General features: G+C 39.0%; 2 protein-coding genes across 3 annotated transcripts in view; one reads left to right on the top strand and one right to left on the bottom strand.

The window, feature by feature from the left end:
- Positions 1-12,782, top strand: neil3 (nei-like DNA glycosylase 3). Of its 2 annotated transcripts, none has more exons than XM_036569285.1 (10): positions 1-102; positions 1,272-1,381; positions 3,217-3,351; positions 5,392-5,605; positions 6,301-6,375; positions 7,978-8,144; positions 8,433-8,602; positions 9,623-9,956; positions 11,076-11,238; positions 11,826-12,782. In XM_036569285.1, the coding sequence occupies exons 1-10, from the start codon at positions 4-6 to the stop codon at positions 11,970-11,972; spliced, it is 1,614 nt and encodes a 537-aa protein (XP_036425178.1). In that variant the 5' UTR covers positions 1-3; the 3' UTR covers positions 11,973-12,782. The 2 variants fall into 2 exon arrangements, with proteins under 2 accessions (XP_036425178.1, XP_036425179.1); XM_036569286.1 differs by having other exon boundaries at positions 11,079-11,238.
- The window catches only part of aga (aspartylglucosaminidase), a 16,211-nt gene continuing 1,600 nt past the window's right edge, over positions 12,691-27,301 (bottom strand). The window contains exons 2-9 of the mRNA XM_036569288.1: positions 25,645-25,798; positions 21,977-22,089; positions 19,037-19,149; positions 16,297-16,411; positions 15,628-15,703; positions 14,189-14,296; positions 13,154-13,287; positions 12,691-12,972 (exon numbers count right to left, since the gene is read on the bottom strand). Coding sequence (XP_036425181.1) covers positions 12,872-12,972; positions 13,154-13,287; positions 14,189-14,296; positions 15,628-15,703; positions 16,297-16,411; positions 19,037-19,149; positions 21,977-22,089; positions 25,645-25,798 — 914 coding nt within the window. The 3' untranslated portion in view covers positions 12,691-12,871. The remainder of the gene's footprint in view (positions 12,973-13,153; positions 13,288-14,188; positions 14,297-15,627; positions 15,704-16,296; positions 16,412-19,036; positions 19,150-21,976; positions 22,090-25,644; positions 25,799-27,301) is intronic.

Raw genomic sequence — 27,301 nt, forward strand, 5'->3', positions numbered from 1 at the left:
GCGATGGTGGAAGGACCCGGATGCACCCTGAACGGAGAGAGAATCCGCGCGAAAGTCCAAAAAGGACAGAAGGTGGTAAAAGTGAGCGGCGCTTCTGCAGCTGTGAGTGTCTGAGACTGAGCAGCGGTGCTCTGCTTTAATCTCTCTACTGCAGGAACCGGCAGGAGAACGTTCTCCTCTGCTCTGGTTCCTGCTTGAATCTGTATCACGAAGCTGAGGTCAGTTTTCTGTTCGCCAGCTGCTAGTTTGAATTTCCCGTGGCGGCAGAATGTAACAGCTGCACCTTTTAAGGTGGAACGGGAGAACTCGAGCAAGGAGCTGGCGAGTAGGAAGCCAACCAAAGCCTCCTGTCTGTGTCTGTATCTGCTCACTCAGTGTAAGAAGACATGTGCTGTTGTGTTATATGTGCTGGAACTGTAAATGCTCATTAACCTGGTCTAGCTCAGGTGTGCTGCTACCTTCAAAACGTCAATGTCAAAATGTTCAAATGTCCCGCTGTAGCGCTTATTTGTAGGTGGTTCTCTGTATAAAACTGCAGATAGGAAACTTCGTCTAAATCACCTTATCAAAAATGCTACCAGCATTGAAATGTATATTTTAAAGGCCTAATTCAGCTTATCGGGAGGTATGTAGCGATATTCAGTTGAGTCTGTAACAGGCTTGAGGTAAGGCTGAATTAACATTAAGTAGACATGTCAGGGCAAACACCGCTCCTTCACATCTTGCATGCACAGATTGCCCCTCCCCCCCCATCCAGAGTCAGAGGTCACTGCCAGAGTCCTTTCAGGGAGGTGAAGATTATCCAGGTAGCTTATATGGTGGTGTGTTATAATTAAGTGAATGATGGAAATAATGGAAACAGACTGTTTTCCAAACGGCATACTACACACTTCCATGCTTTTTCATGCTTAAATGTTTCTTTGCATGATGAGTGGATCAGACACAGCAGTGCTGCTGGAGGTTTTAAACACTATGTCCACTCTGTTAGACACTACCTTGTCAGTCCACCTTGTAGATGTAAAGTCAGAGACGATAGCTCATCTGCTGCTGCACAGTTTGTGTTGGTCATTCTCTAGTCCTTCATCAGTGGTCACAGGACACTGTTGGCTGGATGTTTTTGGTTGGTGGACTATTCTCAGTCCAATAGTGACACAGGTTGGAAAAAGTAGCCGGATGTGAAATGTTTGGCCTAAAAAAGTAAATAAGCATCACAGTAGAGATGTTTTCATTTGCATGTATTAAGACAAACTTTGTTTTAAATCTCATTGCAGAGAAATGATGGCGTTGGTCCCTCTGTGCAGTGCATCACTGGATGCACGTACACCGGAGTGCAGACGCTGGGCAAAGAGCTGTTCATGTATTTTGGCCCCAGAGCTTTAAGGCAAGTCACTATTCCGTGGTTCTTTAAAGGGTCCATACATTTTAATAAGAAACTACTCACATATGGAAAAAGCAGCACATTTTGATTTAACTGTTTTAACAGTGTCACAAAAGCTGTGTGTGTGTGTGTATATATATATGTGTGTATATATATATGTGTGTGTGTGTATATATATATATATATATATATATATGTATATATATATATATATATATATGTATGTATCTATGTATATATATGTATGTGTATATATATATGTATGTATATATATATATATATATATATATATATATATGTATGTATGTGTGTATATATATGTATAAACAGTAAATATGTACACATCCTCTACAGAGAACACACTTCTTCCACAATTACTGTTTATTTGCTGATATATTTTGTTTGCAAAATTGGAAATAAAATGTAAAATGTGCGCAACCGTTTAAGCGTTTGGCCTTATAGCCCTATCATCAGGAGATTGCGAGTTCGATTCTTGGTGATGCTACAGCTATCTGTGGCCAGGAGTCCAAGAGAGCACAATTGCCCCCCGCCACCCCCCCAGTGCCCCCCATCACTCAGTGTGATGCTAGCCAGCGCAGGCGTCTGTTAGTTGATGTAACTGACGGTTAGCGTTCTTCTCCGAGCGTGTTCACCTGTCCAACGACGTGGTGTTAGCAGTAGTTTGAAAAGATACAGTGGTGCTTCACTGGTGGTATGGTGTGATTGGGGGAGTCCTAACTAGTGGGTGGGTGAAATTGGAAATGTCTAAATTGAAAAAAAAAAAAAATGTTGAAATTCTGCACCGACAAAAAGCCTTTACTGTTAAACTCCTTGGAGCAGAAAGCAGAAAAAATGTCATATTTAAGTTCTCTGTAGTGGATGCGTTAACTTATTTTCACTTAGAAAATCAACAAAGCATGTAATTTGACCCAAGGATGTTCAAACTTTTGTAAACGACTTTATTGCCCTTACTTACCCAAACCTCTCCTTAAAACTGTACTCTGTTTTTTAATGTCATGATGCAAGTATAACCCAAAGTGACAATGTAATATTTAATATGTAATATTTAATATTCATATTATTTGTTTTGTGTAACATTTGTTTTAAATAGTGTGATATGTATGGTGGATTTGCTATGCTGTTCATGTTTTTAAATATTGCTCTGATAGAAATAAGCCACTGGGCTGAATCTGATACATAATAAAATAATGATATTAGTGTGTATTGTGCTTTTTATATAAATAAAGTAATAAAGTAGCTTGACTATCTTCCCAGAGTGATCCTTCTGATCCACAGCTATGTCATCTACACTTTGAGAATGATAGTGGCATTAAACTTTAATAATGAAGCAGATTGGCCTCACTTAAAACCCTTTTGATTTCTCATGATTTCATTGCGTGCTCTGCTTATAAATCAAACCAATGAAAGTGAGAGCCAAAATGTTTTGGATGTTTCAGATGATATAGGTGGCAGTAAATATGGGACTGTAATTGAGTTTCAGTGCCATCTAATTATGATCACACTTTCAGATACAGACAGTATAAACCTGAGCTGTAATTCTGGAGAGATAATATGAATCGGGGACAAAGAGATCTTTTACCGGGAATTGTTTCATAAATTAGCGTACTAATGTTAGCCCTCTGGTTAAAAGAGAGCTTAATTACAGGCCTGCTTTAGCATAAGGCTCGACACCATTCCTAGAGTACTCCAGCGTTTTTCAACCGGATATCTATTTACAGCAGATATTAGGTTGGAAATCGCTGCAGTTTTTCCTGTAAATGTGCAGAATATTACAAAAGAATATTTCATTTCTTAATTGGAGTGTTTCTCTGGGACAGGCTGCACTTTGGCATGAACGGGTCGATGCGAATAAACCTGGCTGAAATGCGGGATGGCAGAGGACATTCTCCCACCTTTCTCATCCACCTGACCAAAGACACAATCTGCTTCTTTGACTCCACTGTGGAAATCCGGTAGGAATTCCTCATTTTGCTTCAATGTGAAGTAAATAGGATCAGACTGACAGGTATTTAGGCTACTAGCTGACATTTTTATGGGAGAATGTAGTAGTTAGAAGCTCAAAACCAACAAACCAATATCAAAATAAATTCACAAATCATTCTTAAGAAAAAAATTCTTCTTAAAACCCACCTATGCAGTTTTCGTGATGATTCTGACATTCACCAATGTTTTCTTATTTGGGAATTTTGGTACGTGGCACTTCAGAATAAGACTACCCCTATAAAGGGTTTCTAAATGCTTTAATATGACTTTATTAATGGTTATTAATAGGCCATAAACACCTTTAGAATCATTAATAATCAGTTACAATACACAAATAAAAAAGGCACCACTGACCTGTTATTTACCTATTAGTGAACCCGCAATCATTTACATACACACTTAAGAACGATGGTTCTTTAAGGGTTGTTTAGTAAAGGACATGGCTCTATATAGAAACCCCTTTGCATGTTTAAAGGATTTTTTCATCATGAAAGATTGATGGAGAATGTGTTGTGGACGTTTGTGGATGTCTTTTTGAAAAGGTCAACAAAAAGGGTTCTTCTTTTGTAACAAGCCTGACATTGTAACAATAGAAGAACCACTTTTGGTGCTACATAGAAACCTTTTCAAAAAGGTTCTATATAGAACCATCTACAGGACATTCTTCATCAACATGAAGAACCATTATACCATGCAAAGAACCCTTTAATCATGCAAAGGGTTCTTTGAGTGTTCTTGGTCCTATATAGAACCATTTTCTTTACTTGAAGAGCCATCATTTTTAAGTGTGTAGTTAAACTGCAGATCTTGCTGTCTGCTTATCTTGCTTTGTCTTCACCATTAGTCAGCATTAAACCCGTCAACCTCATCAGATATTCACGTTCAGCTCACTTTTACCCTTAATAATGTGTTATAATTGTTCATAAATGGTTTTTAAGCTGTTTATGACCTAATTAATAACCATTAAACCATTAATTTTAAACCATTCATAAACTGCTTTAAAAAGTAGCCTTATTTTAAAGTGTTCTACGGTTGAAGAACACGTCATGAATCTGACGTAGACTTTTTCTTAGGACCTTTCTCAGGAACACACTGATTTTGTTTTTTTTTTTAACTAATATTGCAACTGCGATTATTTGCTACAAATTAAGGTTAAGGCCTGAACATAGTTTCTCCTGTAAGGGCACTTTGTTATTTATATATATCTTTTTATTTTGATTGAATGATTGATTTGATTTGATTGATTATTCTTCTCTTATAATTTAAATTATGTTTGTCTTTCATCATTTGAAAAGCACTTAGAATGACTGCAGCGCAAGGTGCTATATAAATAAACTTGCCTTGCCTTGCCTTGCCTGGTGCGGCAAACTACCAGTGAGTTGTAGTTGTGATGTCACAACACGCAGAGGTTTGGTTACCTCTGATTGGTCCAACTTATCCACAGGCAGTTCTCAAGCTTTGTGCTATTATGTTAATTACCTCGCTTAAAACTTAAGACAGTGTTTTTGATATTGTAGGCTATAATTAAAAAAATTACAGCTCTTGTGATTTGAAAATTGCACTCACTTAAATTGCGATTTCGATATAAAAACAATTAATCTTTCAGCCCTAGCAGTACATATAAATATCATTAGCATGATTTAAAGCTATTTGGATGCCAGAAGAAGATGAGACCATTCTAATCAGAAAAATATGATGCTAACCACTGATCTGATGAAGCGTACAGTCAGTTAGATAAAGACTGAACTAATTTAGCTTTAAATCAAAACAAACGCGAAGCCTTGGCTGTGGACAAAAAGTAAAACAACTTGCAAAGTGTGGTATATGCTGCTCAACAATAGGACGTCTCCACATTGTGACAAAAAGATGTTTTGTTTCACTGTTGACACTGTTACTCGTGTGTATGACTGGATGACTAATCCATTGGACAACATGCAGTTCCTTTTATAATGTATTTAAAGCTGTGCGTGTAAATAAAGAATGAGGTTTTGTGTGCGTCTGTCGCGCAGGCTGTCTGAGGACTGTGAAGAGAAGGTTCGAGTCAAGGCAAGTTTGGACGTTTGTTCTCCAATCTTCAGCGTGTCCCGTGCAGTGGAGGCGGTGTGTATGGAGAGTGGTCGAATGTTGTGTGACGTCCTGCTGGATCAGGCTGTCCTGCCCGGTGTTGGGAACATCATCAAAAACGAAGCGCTCTTCAACAGCGGCCTCAACCCTGCTGTCAAGGTGACCGTCACTGCGAGGAGCACAGTCACTCCTGGCTCTATGTTAATGTACATGAGCCCAGCCTTAAATAACAGATGTTGTTTGGACTACACTTGTAGTCCAAAAGTCAAAATCAAATTCACACAGATTTACACAAACATCCCCCTCTACTCCAAATGTAATTGATCAGCCAGAACGCGTATTGTCTAAAGATTACTTCTGGTTTTGCGCAAGAGCTGTGAGGATAATGTAGCCAATGGTAGCTTATACCATTATCATATTGTATCACTTAGCATGGTGATAACTGCATGCTTAAATCATTACACTCACCTCAAACCGTCCTCGTGGTTTTTGACAGATGGCCGCTACTGCTTTTAGCTGCGCTAATGTAATTTAGTCCATGTGTATAGATAACAATGAGTCATACAGTGTCAGAAACCACATAATTAAGTCTATTAGAGATACTGAACAACTCCGCACGGTTTAAGGCAACAGTGTGGTAATTAGGTATGCAGTTAGCACCATGCTAATTGGTGGGGTATAAGCTTCCATCACTTTTTAGCTACATTATCCTTGTAGCTTCACTGCTAAAACTAAAGAAGCAAACTTCAGACACGTCTCAGCTGATCAACTACATTTGGGTTAAAAGTGGAAACCAAATTAGATGTTTTGATTGATTTTCCTTGTGAGTGTGTAAATTCTTGTCTCTTTTGCAGGTGAATCAGCTGACGAATGAGCAGGTCAAGCATTTGGTGAAAATGACGCGAGACTTCACCATACTCTTTTATCAGGTACTGGGGCAATACTGGAGCACTAAAGAGAACGAGAGTTTAGTGTTTTCTCTGCGCCAACTCAACTATTTGGACTTATTAAAGGAACAGTTTGGTGAGAAGTCATATTTGTACAGTATTGCCACTTATCCCACATGCAGTCAGTCAGCCAAGACATGTTTGGTGTCTGAAGTTTGCTTCTGTAGTTTTGCACTGGAGCTCCAATGCTAATAAATAATACATTATACTAGCAGTACAAAACTAAAGACGCAAACTTCAAAGACCAAACATATCTATGTACGAGGTAAAACGGGTGGAGGGGTAATTTTGTACATTTGAATCATTCCTTTAAAGACCAATCCCATTTCACCCTTTGCCCCTACCACTTAGCCTTTAACCCTCCATTTTTCATGTTCATGCCTAGGGGTAAGGTGTCCCAATGTTTTTTTTTGAGATGGAGGGGTAGAGCAAATGGTTAGGGCTACGTGGCCTTCCAAATGGAGGTTTTTCAGAGGTAAACTCCAAATGGAGTGTTATGAGAAAAAAAGAAAAACCGGAAAGATCGCTGCGCAAGTGAGCAAAGAAACCCACAAATGTGAGTATTTTCTCAGTTGAAAAAATACAATAATCAACTTTAGTTTAATGTCTCTTCAATGTATTATGGTCCTTTTCTTTATAACAAGCATAAAAAATCTCTTGTAGTATGCTAACGTCTCAGTAGCTAGCTATCTAAATGTCCTGTTCCACCTTAAATGGTCCAGCAGTTTCATTCTGGTGCCTCAGGTGTCAAATGCTGCACCATTTACGGTGGAATGAGAAAATTCAAATGAGAAACTGGTGAAAAGCTGACTTCAGCTTCATATGACCAAAGAATTAGGGGTGGGTGATAATGAATAATTATCGTATCCCCCCTCTTTGAAAGCATATGATTCTCAAATTTAACTAAAGCCCAGCAGTCAGGTTGCTGAACTCCTCTGCAGTCACTGCAGACTGGCAGGGTTGCCTACAGAGCACTGCTAGTAGCTTGTAAATGAAGTAATGTTCTTTTTCATTTGAGGGTTGTTCCGTTTTGTAGAGGAAGATTTCAACCACCTTGTAACCACCTTGTTGACACTCGAAAACAAGGGGTAGGGGTAAAAATAAGGAATGGGATTTGGCCTAAGTTAGTTTATTTAAAGCAGTGGCTCCAAAACCTGGTCGTCTTAGGCAAGTTAATTTATTAGGCAATTTTATTAGCTCTACCCCACACCTAGTCTCACTAATCAGCTCATTAATAAGCCCTTCCTGAGATGAAAGGCGTGTAGGGCAGGATATGAGCTACTCAAGGGCCAGAGTTGGTGATTTAGAGCAAAGCAGCATCACGTGTAAATATTTGTGCCAATATTAGTGACAGTGCTAGCTTGGTAGTAAAGCCAAGCCCCACCCATTTAATCCCCTTGTTGTGATATCATCACTCAAACCTATCAGGTGTTTGAGTTTCAATATGTGCTTTTAACAGTAGTTAACAATACTTGTTTGATTGCATTTCTAGCTATTAATTTTAATTTTCAAATTCAAATTACAAGGCCAAATTTTTGATTGGCATGTGTGATGTTTTTTTCTCTGTGTCTCTGATCCGGTCAGTGCCGTAAGAGGGGCTCTTCACTGAATCAGCACTATAAAGTGTACAGACGCTCCAACTGTGGTCAGTGCAGTGGAACGATCACCTTATGTCGCCTCGGAGACAACAACAGGATGACGTATTTCTGCCAGCGTTGTCAGACTGAAGATCCAACTGAGCTCGACATCAGGTCAGATGCACTCTTACATTTTTGAACACATTTAAATGACACCTAAACAACTGATATGATTTGTTACTCTGAGGTCAGAATCAGAATTTTCAGTATTTTATGTGTTTTAATTCTACAGAGCTCTAGTAATATTGGACAAAAATCATGATCTGAGCACCCCTACTGTAGATCTTTTTATTTATTTATTTATATTGTCACCTGCACCAACACAAACTTCTTGTACATTCCGAAATAAGCACACTACATCAGTGTTTACGTTCTTCTCTCCCCCCTTTTATGCTGGAACAGTAAGCTGCCCAGTATGAACACTTTGCTGGAATGGACGAGTCAGGAAGACGAGAGCAGCAGTGATCACGTTGCCACGAGGGAGGAGGAAGAGTGGACATGTGACCTTTGCACTTTGATTAACCGACCAGTCAGCAAATCCTGTGAGGCCTGTCTGAGCCCTCGGCCTGAGAGTGAGTTGATATTATCGAATATCGCGGTCATTTAAATGAGTGCCGATATAATGCAAGCGATGTTTTTTTGTTCTTTTACAGGCTATGATTTTTCAGGATAGTTTTTTGCTTCTTCTCTAATTTTGAACAATCATTCTAATATATAGTTAATTTAAAAATGTATGTAATAAAAATATAGCTCTAAAGTATTGGTCATACAAACAGACCATCACCAACTAATCAAGCACACACATACAAACTCTTAACGACTGTCGCGATAACTGTGCGGTTGAATGGGCCTCATTCACTACTGTCTTCCGACGTATCTTCTTAAACCGCAGAATTGTTCACACCTTTGTGCTCTTGAGTGTGTAGATTCTGTTCTTACCTAAGAATAAATCTCAAATAAGAAAACACTGAATGTCAGAATCTTTGTGAAAACTGTATATGTGGGAAAAATTCTTATTAAGAATTGGTGAATGAGGTCCAATGATTATATCGTCTCTGTAAAAAAATAAAAATAAAAAGTATCTCCATTTTTTTGCAATTTTAGTTTCAGAAATGCTTCAAAATTGCTTGGAATAAAATCTTTTTACCGTAACTTAAAACTTAAAAGTTAAGAACATTTTTGCTCTCTCCTGTAAAGTTACCATTTTGAAGATACTTGTTTTTCTTTGAACCCCATTGATATATGGATCATGGAGCATTATAGAGCGCTTTTTTTAAATGAAACAATAGAAGCCATATTGCCCCCTACACTTCTTGTAGTGTATTACAGTCTGTCAGAATGACTGTGTGGATCATATGAACATTATAGAGCACCTGGAATATATTATAAGGGGATTTTGGACTTTTTTCTGTAATCTGGAATAGACTTTGTTGACCAGTGGTTGTAGTATAATTACCAGGTTTAGTGTTAACAGACATGTTTGAGCATTTAGCAGGAAAATCACCAAACTGTGCTGGACACAAACTGGACACCCCTGCTTTAACAGAACCACAAATTTGACAGACACTCTACTTTCCCTCCCTCTCATTTAGTTTCTAGAGATGCAGCACAGCGGCCACAGTTGCCCAGCGCTCTGATCCGCTACCCCTGCAACAGCTTCTCCAGCCCCCAGCCAGACCTGAAACTGAACCGCAGGGCTGCTTTCGGACACACCACTCTGATCCTGACCGACCTCAACCGAAAACCTGCTGCAGCTCTGAAGAATCCTCCGGCAGGGACCCAGCTTGAGCTCCAGAACAGCAGACGCAGTGCTGGGATTGGGACGCAGCCTATACAAACCTCTCCTGGATCTCCCAGCCAGCCCAGCAAGAGAAGAAAAACAGAAGGAGGACACCTTCCTGGAGGAGACAACCAGCGTTCCTCAGGGTAAAAATAATTTAACATTGACATTCAGTGCCCAGTATTCACAAAGAATTCTAGTCAGACTCTGAAACTAACATGTTTTCTCTGCCTGACTCTTCTGAAATCCAGAGTTGTTAGGCTTGAGCCGACTACCAAAAGTATCAAGAATTGCCGGAATTCAACAGGGATGGCCATCAAATTTGTTTATTTGTCAGAAAACACATTGTTTGCTGCGTTATGATGCACAAAAAAAACCCTTTTTTAATGTGTAACTCATGTTGTATATCAGACCTGATATTTTGGAAGGCTTCAGAACATTTAGCAGCGTGAGGCTTTTTTTTTTTTTATTATTATTATTTTGTCACGCTCATTAAAGTGAAGAAGCCGTGCTGCAGCCTTACACACAGAATGCCTTCTCTCACAAAATTTGAACAAGGGCACGACTGACTGACACTATGGGTCCATCAAATTTGTTAAAAACTAAATGTTTAATAAAGCTCAGCAGAATAACAGTAGCAGGCTACCGTAACACATTATGCTCTAACCACTCTAGCAAGAGTCTTGATGGACTGCAAAAGTGTGATTTTACCAAACCAGGTTTGCAAGCTTCTGACCAGAAACACAAGCTTGTTTTTCTTGATTTAAGCAGCTTCTCTGTGATATTGAAACAGGTTCTTGGAGGGCACTATGACAATATTTATCATTATTGTGGTAAGTTACATCACAATATGCTTTCCTGAGCATATTGTGGATATTGTCAGTCCTTAAAAACACTGCCCAACTTCCCAAAGAGCATAATTAGTGCTGCTTCATTGGATTTAGTGCAGCACTTTTTTGGCCCCACTTCCTACTAATCAGATATCTGGTTGGAGAGAGGTGCCATAATAATCTCAACTGAGAGGCTCCTCTGTCTTTAGGTTAACAGCTGGTGCTCAGGCAATATTTGTGGCTTTAAAATATTAGCTGGGAAAACTCCGTCCTGCTTTGTGAAATCACCCCGCCACAACACTACTGTTTATGGGTGATGACTTGGCGGCGCAATCTGACAATGGTATGGTGAAGAAGATATAGGAAAAGCGGAAAGAGGAAAACGAGAATTGGTTTCTTCTTTGTACATTCACTGTGTTCTTCTCTCTGTTCCAGCAGTGGCACACAGAACCAACTGCCATCTTCACCCACAACCCCCTGCTGCGCCACCCATCGCCGGTCCACCGTCCTGAGAGTGGTTAATAAAGCGGGAGCGAACAAAGGCAGGCAGTTCTACACCTGCTCCTTACCCAGAGGATCCCAGTGTGACTTCTTTGAGGTGAAAATATAGCACATCAGTACTTAAAATTAATATATATTAAAATCTGTTATGCTTCATAGTACAAACACACCACCATGCAAATGTTTAGATTTACTTTATATACAGTATACATGTTATACAGTATAAATTTAATGACTAAATAACTTAATGATATATTATTGAAAACGTTGATTCCAAATGTTTGAGCTGTAGTTTTAATATACACTCACGTTTAGAAGTTTGGAATTACTTACAATAATTGCTGTTGTATTATTTAATAATAACTTATACAGTGTAGATTGAAATACTTTGATCTAAATTGTAAAATTGTAAACTGTGCTAAAGTCTCAGTCCAGCCAAGAAAATAGTTTAACACTATTTTTTAAGCAGTGTGATTTTGCCAGTAAAAACATTGTATATCTTTAGAATAAACACAAATAAACATAAACAGTAAAAACAGTAAAACAAAACAATTTTCTTGTTTCTGAATCCAACCATTGCATGGATTTGTTAGCATTTTGCTACATTTAACATAATGAAGGATCGATGAGCTCAATCAGGTCTTGATGTTTTACTGTAATTCTATAATTGTGTTTTTGTATCAGTGGGCAGATCTGCACTTCCCTCTGTGTCACCACGCCAAACGCACCTTGATGAGGACCGTTCTGAAACTGGGACCCAACAACGGCCGAAACTTTTACACGTGTCCACTCAAACAGGGTCAGCAGTGTGACTTCTTCCAGTGGGTTTAAAACAGCCCTGAGCCCAACGGTCTGCTTGGACCCTAAACCGGTCAAACCCATCTAAATCATGCACATCCTAAACATATGTTGTTGCCGTCATTTTTGAATGTCTTTTAAATATGTTAACATAGAGTTATTAGTAATTCTGATGTACTCCTGCAGTAACGGCCCAACCTTGAGGACCACAAAGACAAAACAAAGTAAACTTTACGTAGAATTTAGGTAGGGTTTATGTATTTTACAATATTACACTATATCTTGTTACAGAAATACTTCAAATATTAAATTTTTTATCATGTTATAAGCTATATATGGTATATAAATGTAGCCATTTGCAAAAGATTGAGTGTCCCTGGTCAAACTGCATATTTTGTTGATTTTCTAAGTGAAAATAAATTGACTTTCTAAGTGGAAATAAGACACATCCTCTATAGAGAACACATTTCTCCACATTTAATGTACAATAAAAAAATTAATAAATAAAATGTGGACCGTGCAAAACTTCTGGCACTTTTTCCCCCAAATACGTTAAGCTCAGCAAATACAGAAACCATGCACTACCATTTTCAACAAAATGTGTTCTCTGTAGGGGATGTGTTTAAAATTATTTTTGAGAAAATCGTCAAAACATCTAATTTGACCTGGGAGTGTTAGCATCACTTTCTGGTGGAACAAATCTTTCTGGGCAAACTTTGTGCATTGATTGTCAAACAAAGACAATATCCAGTTGAGTTTGGAAAAATATTAGTTTATTTTAACACGTGCCCAAATACTTGTAAAAATGTATACTGCAGTAATAAAAACAATACAATAATCTATTATGAATGCACTTCCCTGTACCTGGACATACAGCCAATTATTATTCACAATCACATTTTCTTTAGTGCAGATATATGGAGTGATTAGGACTAAATGCAGTACACCGTCTTCTGGACAGGTTTGTTGGTCTGCGAGTTGGACACCATAAAATGGAACTTGCTGAACCCAGGACTTCTGTTGCAAGCAGCACCTTCAAATGTATAAAGAAATATTTTGGATTATTTTCAGTGCTGTAATGTGAAAAGCAAGCAAACTGCTTTAATAACCTAAACAATTTCAATACATGACAAATGATGCTGAAGTAAATTATTATGAAGTCAATAGAATAATAGAACTGTCCCTTTAAACACTACGAATGTGTTCTAACTCACCATATCCCCCGGTTGTGTTGGCACAGATGAGTGCCCCAAAGAAGTCTGGGTGGTGCTTTTTGATCCTAGAGATGGCTGTCTTACAGGCAGTAGAGGGGTCAGCCCCGCTTCTCATCAGCTCCACAGCTAAAAAACTACAAATAATAACAGCAGGTTTAGAAAACCAGTGTTTCTTCTTATATTAAGGGTATTAATAGTGAGTTTGTCCCCCTTTGCTGCAGTAACAGCCTCTACTCTTCTGGGAAGGCTTTACACTACATGTTGGAACACTGCTGTGAGGATTTGATTGAGCATCAGTGAGGTAGGTACTGATGTTGGATGGTCAGTTCTGGATCACTCCAACTCATCCCAAAGGTGTTGGATGGAGCTCCATCACTCCAGAGAACAGTTCCACTGCTCCACAGCCCAATGCTAGGGGTCTTTATACCTCTCTAGCTCATGCTTGGCATTGGGCATGGTGATCTTAGACTCATTTACAGCTGCTCCAGAGCATCCCATTCTACTGGTCAGTGCTTTTCTATGGAGGTTATCGATTAGAAGAGCTGTCTGGATGCTTTTGGACAGCAATTACTGAGAGTGGAGGCTGGTAATTTGTTGAGTTTGAGTTTCAGTGGAGTTATCATGACTCACCTTAAGGCAAATGTTTTGTGTCTGAAGTTTCTTTAGTTTTAGCACTAAAGCTACAAGGCTAATGTAGCTAAGAAGTAATGGAGACTTATACCCTACTAATTAGCCTTACAGACTTACAACCTACCAGTTAGCCACAAATTTGCCTTTAACTGTGTTATGTGGTTTCTGACATTGTATAATGCACTTATCTATAAAAATATTTGAAGCATGCAGTTTGCATGACACTAATTGGTGGGGTATAAGTATGTATTACTTGTTAGCAACTTTAGCCTTGCAACTCCAGTGCAAAACTAAATAAGACAACTTGACACCAAACATATCACAGCTGTTTCCATTTGGGATAAAGAGGACAAAAGTAAGTACATTTGATTTTTCACCAAATTATCACTTTAATGTAGTGGTTACCTCGGGAGGAAACGCATCATGATGTCTCCTTGGCCGGTTGCAGCAGCGCCACCTGCTGAGCTATCTGCATACGCCCCCGCACCAGCCACTGGAGAATCCCCCACTCGCCTACAGAGAGAAGCACACACTCCTCTTACAGCAGCTCTGACTGCAAATAAATTAACTCAGCTAGAGCAGTAAAAAGCTTTCACCACTGAGATAATCGCGTCATCCATCACCTTTACTTTATGGTCTTCTTGATCAGTGTGTAGACCTGTGCCAGTAAGGGGGACGGAGGATATTTTTACATCCATGATGGTCCCTAACAGTTCAGTAAAAGCTGTGGTTGTAGTATATTGGTCACAGAACTATACTGAATTTAGTTGTGAACGTCACACTGACTTCACTGTCTGACAGTTTGTGGCCGCTTTGTTGAGTCCTTTGCCTTCCTCTCTCCTCCTGAGGCCATGTGAAATGGCCTGATGAACGAGAGCTGAGACATGATTTTACCCATGTTTTTCAGTCTGAAACATGACGCTGTGGTCTGAGGATCCTAAAATGTGCACAGTACCAAAGAGGCAGCTTTCTGTACAGACATGAAATCAGTCTGCTGCACAGAGCATGTTCAACTAGCGCAGCTCAACAACCGTTTTTACAGAACTCTCACCTCGTCTGTATTGGTACAACAGATATGGCAATAATGTAGGATATCACATCACGCAATGCTTAAACTTTGTGTGGGAATATTGTGCACAATATTTGCACAAAGCAACTTTTTTTAAGCAGTAAATGAGCTGCCATTGGGGGCTGTTACCATTGTGACTCCATTGACCATCACTGGCACAGGCCTATCTGTGAGTTATATGTATACACATAAAAAGTGGTTCTATATAGAACCATGAAGACTGAAAGAACCCTTTGCATGATTAAAGGGTTCTTTGCAACATGAAAGTGTTCTTCTCACTGACGGAGTATGTACTGTAGATGGTTCTATATAGAACCTTTTTGAAAATGGTTCTATACAGCACACAAAAGAGTTCTTCTATGGTTATAGTGTCAAGCTTATAACAACAGAAGAACCCTTTTCGGTTCTATATAGAATCCTTTTCAAAAAGGTTCTATATAGAACCATCTATAGCACATTCAGACACATTATCCATCAATCCGAAGAGCCCTCTCATGATGCAAAGAACCCTTTAATCATGCAAAGGGTTCTGTAAGTGTTAATGGTTCTATATAGATTTAATAAAGAAAACCTGAAGAACTATGTTTTTTTAAGAGTGTAGTTAATTGGGACTAGATCCATCTGGATCAGCATTACAGAGAAATATAATACTAATTTATGGATTACAAATCCAGAAATAAATGCTGATACCGAGATGTATCATCATAGATCTCTAGTTAACTGTGTCTAAAGTGCTGTCCAGTGAGTGCTGTTCTTTTAGGCTGGTTTTACTGACCCAGGCACTTTATGGGTCGCTCCATTGGTTGAGGTTGCAGCAGCCACCTGACCATTCTTTCCAATCACAATCATTCCTAAAAAGGACAAGAAATATCATCAGTTTCATTCACACAAACACCAGAACTTCAAAGCTTTTGATTTTTTATACCTGCTCCTGTCCTGCTCCTACACAGACCATAATAATTAATTTAACATCTAAAAATCAGAATAATACATCATTGAATAATTAATAGCTCCTAAAAATGTGCAGTTAAAACTTTTTAGAACTAAATTGGTGCCATTAAACAACCTCTGCACCATTATTGTACTAGTTATCCATTACACCTCTTTAGGAACTCCTCCCAGTTTGTGTTAGTCATGCTCTAGTTTCTGACCACAGAGCAGCTCTTGTGTGGATACTGCTTGGGCGGTGGACTGCTCACAACCTCACAGTGACGCTGCTGTGCTGAGAATGGTCCACCACCCAAATGATACCAAAAAAACAGTGGTCCAGTGGTGGTCTCTTTCCACTGCATTGCAAAGTGCTCCTGTATAGTAAGTGTTTCCAATAAACTGGCCAATGACTGTAAGTGGGGCTAATAAACTAGCAACTCAGCATATGTTTTTATGTCTTATATAACTTGCTCTTACGTCAGCTATAAATCTAATCATGTCCAGAGAACATTACCGATGGTATCATGTGAGCGGAGGTCAGGTAGTCCATGTTTTCGTCCTGGGCCCAACTGCAGCTTAGCGTTGGGTTCATATGGCCCACATGACATGGAAGCATTTGGAAAAACATTCTGAAAAAGAAAAGAAAGAATCAAATCTGAAATCCTGATTTAATCACAAAATTTAAAATAACACACACATTAAAAAAATGGTTCTATATGGAACCATGAACAGTCAAAGAACCCTTGCATGATTAAAGGGTTATTTGCATCATGAAATGGTTCTTCAGACTGAGAATGTGCTATAGATGGTTCTATATAGTATCCAAAAGGCTTTTTCTATTGTTTTGGTGTCAAGCTTGGAACAATAGAAGAACCCTTTTGGGTGCTATATAGAACCCCTTTTTAAAACGGTTCTACACAGAACCATCTATAGCACATTCATGCACATTTTCCATCAATATGAAGAACACTTTCATAATGCAAAGATCTCTTTAATCATGCAGAGGGTTCTTTGAGTGTTCATGGTTCCATGTAGAACCATTTCCTTTGCTAAAGAACCCTTGAAGCACCATCTTTTTAGAGTGTATGATAAAAGTGAGTATTTTCAACTCTTAAACCTAAAATTAGTGCTCAGCAACGACAGTTGCATTGTTTTCGTATTTGCTTATCCACTTCAGGTTTCCAAAAGCTAAGAAGGGACTGTGATTTGATTAACTTGGCCAACTACCCAGACGGTTTAATCTTCCTGGGTGTGAACAAGAGAAAATAAATAAAAAACACATTCATCAAATCCCACTTCCCATCTCCACACAGCTTTGATAGTGCCAACTCTAACAGCATGTTGGGATCAACTATTGTATTCTCCCGAAAGCTGGTGATGAATTATTCATTGTAGCATTGGTTCGTTGAGCTTGTTTCTTATGGCTGAGATTAAATTGATATCCTTCCAGAACTTCTCACCAAAGTCCACATGAAGAATTTTAATGAGGCTGACACATACGTCTAATAGTTTTGGCTCTGTTATAAACACGGGGGAGATGTGCTAATGGCGATTGTGCTAATCATAACACTGTCGAAAAGGAGGACGAAAGGCCTTTGCCTTTGTTATATTACTTTTATCGAATCTCTGAGCTAAGCGCACTAAACGTGTCAAGGACTTTATGCCCACGTTAGCAGTCCATCAAAAAACTTTGACCCTTTCAGACCTACATTAAGAACGCTCTGCTTTTTCTAGAATTGAAATAGGAGATATTAGTCAATAAACAACTTCAATAAACACTCCTATACACTACAATAGGAGATATTAGTCCCTAAGCAACTTCAACAAACGCTCCAATACACTAGAATAGGAGATTAGTCCATACACAACCTCAGTAAATGCTCATATACACTAGAATAGGAGATATTAGTCCATAAACAACTTCAACTAACACTCCTATACACTAGGAGATATTAGTCCATAAACAACCTCAATAAATGCACTAGCACAGGAGATATTAGCCCATAAACAACTTTAATTAATAATCCTATACATTGGAATAGGAGATATTAGTCCATAAACAACCTCAATATATGCTCGTATACACTAGAATAGGAAATATTAGTCAATAAACAACTTCAACTAACACTCCTATACACTATAATAGGAGATATTAGCCCATAAACAACCACAGTAAATGCACCTATACAATAGCACAGGAGATATTAGTCCATAAACAACCCTAATAAATGCTCCTATACACTAGAATAGGAGATTAGTCCATAAATAACTTCAATAAACACTTCTATCAGGGTTTGTACACTTCTAAAACAGTGAAATTTCACTTTTCCATGATATAAAATTAAAGTTCCATGACAAACATTTAGCATAGTGCTGGGCAACATATCATCTATACTGCTATACATGACACTGGCATACTATTTCCTATTTAAGTGATATTTTTAGCAATAAATTTAATGGATGAGAACCATTTAATTTCGTGCACTTTACTCTTTGTATGCAGTCCTTGATGGTTTACATTTAACTAATTTGCCTAAAACCCATAAAAATAAGGAAACTCAGGAAGCAAGAGTTCATTAACTTTATTAATGTTAATCTTTAATATCACCTTTAATATAAAAACACTGATGTTTGAAAATATGAATTTTATGAAAATTTTCTGAATTTTATCCGTAACCGCCCAGCACTAATTTAACATATAGACAGCTGTTCCAAGAGGAAAAAGACTTGCATTATCTAAATATTAATTTAATATTTAAATATTAAACAACTTTTCTTTCTTTTTTTTTTAATACCTCAGCTATCCGAGATTCATATTCATTACAACATTACATTAGTTTTGGGTCTCTGTGCTTTTTGTGATCTAGACTCTTCAGTGCTTCAAATGTGATGATATGACAAACCTCATGGGGGAAAAGTCCAGAAAATTCCATGACTCTTCCAGCACTTATTATTTTCCAAGACTTTTTCCCTAGACAAGCCTAGGAAACATTTGTCCATAAAACCCACAACGACTTTCTGTTTTATTGCACATTTTTTGGCAAGAAAAACTGTCCACATTAAGGAAAGTGAAGTTTGCAAGTTTGCCCAATATATGTAGTTCCACAAGAAAAAAAGATGCTGCTTTCTCACTCAATGAATGTAAAAGAAGAGATGCTTTAAGAACTCTGCAATGACCCTTGACCAAATGAAACGGGGCAAGAAATCAGCCTGCTAAAGATGATCTGGTTTATGATTTGAATGGAGAAACTGACCTTTCTGAAGTTGGGCTGGCACTTCTGATCCAGCCACTGGGAGAAAATATCCCTCGACCTGTTAGTGGTCAAGTCTTCAGATTTGAAACCCATGTCTTCAGCAAACACAGTAGCTGCATGAAGATACACAAATGTTAGATCAGTTTAATAAAGGAGTAATTCATTCTATGCCCTCTGTTACAGTGATAAGTGGTGTTCCCAGTGATGTTATCATGGAAAGGGTGTTCTTAGGTACACAAATATGATAAAATATACAATTTTTCAGAAAATAATTTAAGCTACTATTAATAATAATCAACAGAAACAAGTATTCCGCTAAAAAATGTAGTTACTGTAGAGTACGGTACTATTGCCAAGCAACCATGGACCACTGAATGAGGAGAAGAATGTTCGGTCGTCAATCGCTGTATGTTGCATTCATTTCATATATTTTTTTTTTTTCACTTTTTATCGTATTAACGTATGATAACAGCACTGTTTATTGCAAAAACCTTCACTTGGTGCTTGAAAGTTTTGAATTTTCTGTATAATCTGCATAAATATGACCAAAAACTTCATCAGATTTTCACACAAGTCCTAATAGTTGATAAAGAGAACCAAATTAAACAAATGAGACAAAAATATTAGACTTCAAAATAGCTTCAACTCTGTTATGTTAATGGGTTTCCTCTCATGAACTGCTTGCTTCAGGTCCTTCCACAATATTTTTATAGGAATAAGGTCAGGACTTTGATTTGGCCATTCCAAAACATTAACTTTATTCTTCTTTATCTATTCTTTGGTAGAATGATTTGTGTGCTTAGTGTGCTTTGCTGCATGACCCATGTTCTCTTGAGTTTAAGCTTATGGACAGATGTCCTGACATTTTCCTTTAGAATTTGCTGTTGTAAAACAGGCCAAAACTATGATACTACCACCACCATGTTTTACAGATGGGATAAGTTTTTTTGCTGGAATGCAGTGTTTTCCTTTCTCCAAACATAACACTTCTCATTTAAACCAAGAAGATCTATTGTGGTCTCATCCGTCCACAAAACATTGTTCCAATAGGCTTCTGGCTTGTCCATGTGATCTTTAGCAAACTGCAGACAAGCAGGAGCGTTCTTTTTGGAGAGCAGCGGCTTTCTCCTTGCAACCCTGCCACGCACACCATTGTTGTTCAGTGTATCCATTTGGAATACAATTTCTATCTGACTGAACGAGGTGGGTAATCCTTTAAATAATCCAATAAATAGAAGAATAATAGCCATGTAAACACCTGTATCTGATGATATTCCCAACTGGAAAGTTTAAGTATGTTCTTCACATGTGCGTCACGTCATATTGAAAGTTTATAACATTCAACATGGCGGGAACAGAAACTGGTCTGCAGAGGAGACAAAGTTTATGCTTTGAGCTTTAAAAGACGGCGGTGGGACAGGTGTCCATCTTATGCGTCTCAGAACACGACGTCTTCCTCTCGCCCTTCTTTAATAAGTACATGTGAAGTACGTTTTCCTGAGACTGACATCATTTTAAAATAATTGAAAACACAATCATTGCTCACTGCTGCTTGTCTCACTCTGACTGGACTCACATGATGCTCGTTGTCATAGTAATTTTAGATTGGATTACTTGTAGTGGGCATGAAAACAGATTTTTAATCACATTGTTCAGAACAGTGTGCATATAAACACCTCAGTCTTAATCTATAACGGGTATCTATATCGGGTGTCTATAATCTATAATCAGTCTTAATCTACAATCTGTCGGAATGTATTCAATCAGATTGGAAAAAATCTTTGCATGTAAACACAGCCAGTGTTTCACGCAATCCTTATTTAATATTTTGAAATTGTTAAACCTTCACTCTCTACTATACGTGGGCGAGTATACGAGAGTACATTCTCCGTAATTCTCACATGCTGTTTATAACAGGTCTTGGATCAATAGACAAATCTCTGTCTGCATCTGCTCTCTCTTCAAGCTCAGCTGTGAAAGCTCAGTACTTAGGAGCACTTTGGGTCAAGCTGTGAAGTGAACTGTTCAAATTGCGGACGGTAGTTTTATATAATTCCACCTCCCATCTTTCAGACTGATAGACACTAAAGTGAGTTCAGAGGAGGTTACACAGCTCAGTGGGCAGAACAGAAATGAGTCCGTCAGTTCCCCATGGGCAGTAAACACTACTGCACTACTCTATAAATGAGCACTGAATGGACCATCACATACAGATCTTTGATGGCTGGTGTAGCCAACAGGAAAAAAGGTCAAATTCAGAAGAAAAGAAGCTGATACAGACAGAAATATTGTTATGGATGGGCTGATATGGAATTTCTGACCGGTACGGTAACATATACCTTTATATAGAGATTATACAACAGTTCTAATGAGTGAATACTTTAAAGTCATCCATTCTCAAACAGTCTGTATAATCTTCATAGAAAAGCACTGAGCAATAGAAAGAGAGCAGGCACAAATGAGCCTAAGATCACCATGCCCAATGCCAAGCGTAGGCTAGAGGGGTATAAAGCCCCCCAGCTTTGGGCTGTGGAGCAATGGAGTTGTGTTCTCTGGAGTGATGAAGCTCCATCCATTACCTTCGGGATGAGTTGGAGTGATCCAGAACTGACCATCCAACATCAGTACCTGACCTCACTAGTGCTCAATCAAATCCTCACAGCAATGTTCCAACATTTAGTGTAGAAGAGTAGAGCCTGTTACTGCAGCAAAGGAGGACAAACTCACTATTAAATACCCTTTATTATACTAGTGTCAACCAACTTTTGGACTTCTCATGTACCCACCTCTTACTCATACATGAATATTCATACATGGTGATGAGATTACTGGACCCAGCCTTAGGTAGCTAAACTCTGGTTCATAAAGCTGGAAGGCTAATGCAGTTTAAAGCAAGCTGTCCCATACGCTCTAGAGTTGGGAAAGAGAAGCTGACCTTACCTGACTCGCCCACTAAGAAGGTGTGGCTGGTGTAGTTCATCACTGCCCGAGCCACGCCCACAGCGTTTTTCACTCTGCGCAGATTTCCTACTGCCCCCACCTCCATTGTGTCCCTATGCAACAAAGGAAACGCGAGCCTTTAACTGGAGTGACCCATTTTCGCTTGTGATCGCACTGACCCCATGCACCGTCACGCTCTGATGCCGCAGAGTGAAAATGTCAGCTGAGAATTTTTTTTCCCCGGTTTCAGCAGATGACGACTAAACTGCAGTTTACACAAATGAGGTACCGAGAGGGGGAAACATATCACATCACTAATCTGATCATTTAAAGCTGTGATTAGCCTAAAGCAGCAGTGCCGTGAAAAAGTATTTGCCCCCTCCTGACTTCTATTTTTGCATTTCTCATCAGTCCAGAATGCATTATTCCAGAAGGCTTGGGGTCATCAAGGTGTCTCTGACTTGCAACTTGCCCATAGTTACCATTTTTGCCCCCCAGTCTTCTTCTAATGGTGAAATCATGAACCTGCAGTTGTCTAGGTTCTTTTGTGAGAACCATTACACCATTCTCACACTTCCACGTTTTAGTGAAAGCCTTGGTGGCGTTTTCTACTGCAAGGAAAGCGACACTACTCTGCTGTCGCCAGGAGAGGGCGCACTTCCAAATTTTTCGACTTGATTAGAGAGGGAGGGGGCCACGAGTAAAAAAAAGGGTCGCCAAATATACTTTAGCAACGGCTGAAACGCAGAGTTATACAGTCCCTGTTTGAGTGGAGCGACCGGCGATCTGTTCTCCTGTGACCGAGTGTGAGTGACGAGGTCAGTGGTGTAACTGTACTGTCCTACAGCGAACTCACCTCTTTCCGTGCATCCTAACAACTTTAGCGGTGTTAAACCACGTCTACAGCGCCGTGTTACAGCGCCAAACTGTCATATTTTAGTATTAGTGCATTCTCTCGCAACGAAAGTGAAAGAAAGAAGTGGGTTCATGTTCGAAAGTAAACTGAGGAAGCTGTGAGGCATTGGAGAGCGGGAGAGCGCTATCTTTCCAGGCTAGCTGTTTTTAGCTGCTGGCTAACTTGAAGCAGCGCTCTGGCAAAACACGTTGAATTGATGATACGGTAGATCAAACGACACAAAATCACCACTTTCAGTTAAAACATGCCTAAAAGGAGGACTCTGTGACTGCGAGAGATTCACACTGCAGATAATGTTTTTACACAGCGAGCGTCAGATATACTGCGGTTCACCCCTTAAACTACTACGATAGCATAGAGAAACCCAGTCGTCGCTAGCTGGTGTCTGAATACTGTGATATGCTCTGACATGGATGTGGTAGGAGTGACCGCAGTGACCTACCGAACCAACTTGACGTTGTTGAGAAACTTGTTGTTGAGTTTAGCACTGTTGTTGGCCACTTGTTTAGCATTTGTAACGGGGTAGCCGAGCGCTCGTCACCAGACAGCTAAAAATAATCTGTTTTCTTTCTTAAATCATGACTATTACAAAAATTGCAGCTGTGCTTTTCCAGCTGATAAAAACAGCTCAGAAACTTTCTCCCACTCTTCCATGACAGATTAGTGAAATGTTCCACTGTTTGGTGAGTGTTTGTCATGATCGGACCATAAGTGATAGTTTAAAACCACAATTAACCACCCAGGAGCAAAATCAGCCTTCAAACGTGAAAGAAATCATGATTTGACATTTATCGCGATATGTATCGATATCGAACGATATGAATTTTGTTTATCATGATAACGTTTTTGGCCATATCGCCCAGCTCTAACATATATATATATATATATACACACACACACACACATATATCTTTCTTTCCCATCACTTCCACAATTTGATTTCATTTCATATTGAGACCTTCATGTTGCTGGAAAGGTTCCATTTAAGTGATGTTTAGATTCAACAGCGATGACAGTAATCAAGCCAGGGTTTGTCGAGTTTCATTGATCCCAATTATGCACTAAATCTGGTTAATTGCTTGACTGGGTAACCGAGGTGGCAATTGCTTTTTCACACATAAATGAAATTATCATTTAAAAATTTGTATTTACTCAGGTTGCCTTCGTCTTTCTTTCTGAGCTGAAACAATTAAGTGTGACAATTATGCAAAAACAGAAGACATCAGGATGGTGCAAATACTTTTTTAAAACACTGATATTCTAATAAGGATCACTGATTGACATCTGTCCAACACTCCCTGTCTGCTGTGACACAGAAGCAGAGAAATGAGTGAAACAGGCTCTACATATACAGGTGGTGTTGTAGACTCTGCTGTGTCCACTCACTAAAACATCCAGCTTTTATATGGAGACGCCTTAAAAAAGGTTCTTATTCACTTTACTGCTGGATCTGCATCCCGGGAACAATGCCACGTACAGTTGGATGAACGCACAAACACACGATAGACAGAAAGCCAGCTTATTAGCTCAGTTATGCGTGCTAAGTCAGCTTTCACTTGGTTGTTAGCTTTTGCTTATTAAGGCCCGATCCCATTTTGTGTTTTTACGAGGGTCACCTTGCTTCTTGCAACTGAGTTACAAGGGGTTTTGGTTGAAATCTTCTCCTACAAAATGGAACAACCCTCAAATAAAAAGAACTTACTTCATTTCTCTGTAGGCAACTCAGGCAGTCTGCATTGATAGCAGAGGAGGGTAAAGTTCAGCAACCTCACTGCTGGGCTTTAGTTACATTTAGTCTTCAAAGGCTGGAGGGGCAATTATTTACTATCACCCACCTCTAATTCTTTGGTGATATGAAACTGACGTCAGCTATTCGAATCTTCTTCTTCGAATTTTCTCGTTACACCTTAAATAGTGCAGCAGATCTGGTGCCTGAGGCTCCAGAATGTAACTGCTGCACCATTTAAGGTGGAACAGGAAATCTGATGAAAAAAAAAAGACCATAATACATTTAAATGACATTAAATGAAGATAAATCAATGATTATCGTCAATTTTTAAACAAAGAAAATATTTACATTTGCGGGTTTCCTTGGTCGCTTGTGCAGCCATCTTGCAGTTTTTCTTTTTTTTAATAACACTCTGTTTGGAGTGTGCCTCTGAAAACCTCCATTTGGAGGACCATGTAGCCCTAACACTTCACCCTACCCCTCTATCTCTACATAAATCAGGACACCCTACCCCTAGACGTGAACGCACAAACCGGAGGGTAAGGGTTAAGTAGTAGGGGCGAGGGGTGAAATGGGATTGGGCCTTAGTTTGATGTAACTGATTGACCAGCGATTACAAAATCCAGGGCCATAAATTGATTCAAGGTCCGTATTTGAAGACCTCTGGCCTGAAAGATTGGCAACTAGCATGTGTCAAAAGCACGTTTGTTTTTTGACGCACAAAAAAAAAAAAACGTAGTAGCTAGCTAGAAATACGTTGGCCTGTTTTTATTCTCACACAATTGCTGGCAAATTTCATACAAGCTGAAGCAGAAGAGAAAAGTTTTGTAACTATCACACAGTATGAACTAAATGTAATTTTTAAATGTTGCATTTTATAGATTATATGGAACAGAGTATTCTGAAAAAAAGAGACTGGTGACTCTCAAAAAAAAAAAAAAATCAAAAACCTTTTAAAATGTTGCACTACTGATTTGCTGGTGCACTGTGTCTGTTAATGAACTGAATTAATGTGCATCTTACCCGTTCATGATCATGGCGTCCAGCGTGGTTTCCCCTCGTTCATCTGGACTCCCCCCAAACCCCACGCTGCCATCACACTGATCCTGTTCACAGCGGGTACATCCAGCCTGGGCTGCATCCAGCGGTGACAAACCTTTCTGGAGAGCGTCCCACGCTGAACAAAAACACGCACATCATGATGTGGGATGTGGGGGGGACAGTTAAACAGATGCTGCAACACTCACAGGCCACTTATTAGAAACACCTGCCTTGCATTTCTACTTACTGCCAAACTTTATTAGAAACACCTAACTTGTGCTTCCGCTAACTGGCCACTTTATAAGAAACACATAAATTGTGCTTCCACTTACTGGCTACTTTATTAGAAAGACCCACTTTGTGCTTCCACTTTCTGGCCACTTATTAGAAACACCTACCCTGTGCTTTCACTAACTGGCCACTTTATTAGAAACACCTAACTTGTGCTTCTGCTAACTGGCCACTTTATTAGAAACACCTGAATTGTGCTTCCACTTACAGGCCACTTTAATAGAAACACCTGCTTTGTTCTTCCACTCATTGGCCACTTTATTAGAAACACCTACCTCTTATGATCTTTATTTATAAAGCACTTGTTTTATATAGGCAAAAGAAGTACTTTATTCTAGAAGATCAGTGAAACACTGCAAAGGTAAAATGATCTAAATGAAAGAACAATTAAAAACAATGAGAGAAAAACTGAGACCCAATACAGTCTATAGACCCAACACAGTGGCCAGGTTAAACAGCAACTGATGTTAGTTTGTTAGGCTCCACTCTTCTCTTTTTGGATTCTTCCGGTCTAAAATACAAACCAGATAAAAACATATTTGTCTAGTTCCAGTGCTGATAGATCTACATGTGGTAAAAAGGGACTTTTACTGTAGTAACTCTATTTCCCCTACAGTGGGGGTTAAGGATATGGTAACACTTTATTTGAAAGCTCATATAAAGGGACTTCATAACACATTAATAAGCACTGAATAAAGTATTTATAAAGCAATGCTTGAACAGCTGAACAGTAATCACAAGATGACATCAAGATGTTTTATAAAGAAAAGGTCATTGTAATCTAGTCTGTGATGACAGCAGACAAAATGGCTTTTCACGAAGTATCAAAAGTAACCTAATGCTGTTTTTTCATGTTGTTATAAATGGAATAAACATCTTCAGTCATTTCAGTTTAAGGACCTTTATGTCAATACAATGTCATTTACTTAATAAAACACCTTATATCATCATGCACTTAATAGCATAAGCTGTTCATACATGCTGAAGCACTGCTCTGTAAATATGTAATTCAGTGCTTTTGCATGTGTTATGAAGTCCCTATGTCAAATAAAGTGGTACCTAGGCTACTCTGCACACTCTTTGTGTGTAATGGTGACCAGACATCCTAGTTTTTGAGGAAAGTCCCCATTTTTGGTGGTCTGTCCCCGGCTGGAGTTGTTCCTGGAAATGTCTCCATTTTTAACTGTGAATTAAAAAAACACTGGAAAGTCCTTGAAAAGTCCTGCAACAGAGCAGACAGGCAGACGTCTGGCATTGTGTTTTGGCCAGCAGAGGGGGCTGCTGCTGCTATCTACTGACCAATTGTACCACTCACTTGCCTAGTTTTAGAGAATACTGCTGTGTAAAA

Source organism: Colossoma macropomum, unplaced genomic scaffold, assembly GCF_904425465.1.
Source record: "Colossoma macropomum unplaced genomic scaffold, Colossoma_macropomum, whole genome shotgun sequence".
Taxonomy (NCBI): domain Eukaryota; kingdom Metazoa; phylum Chordata; class Actinopteri; order Characiformes; family Serrasalmidae; genus Colossoma; species Colossoma macropomum.

Coding starts and splice junctions, on each gene's coding strand:
- neil3 (XM_036569285.1), top strand. CDS start 4: ATGGTGGAAGGACCCGGATGCACCCTGAACGGAGAGAGAATCCGCGCG. Junction 6,376..7,977: donor TCACCATACTCTTTTATCAG/GTACTGGGGCAA, acceptor TGATCCGGTCAG/TGCCGTAAGAGGGGCTCTTC. Junction 8,603..9,622: donor TCTGAGCCCTCGGCCTGAGA/GTGAGTTGATAT, acceptor CCTCTCATTTAG/TTTCTAGAGATGCAGCACAG.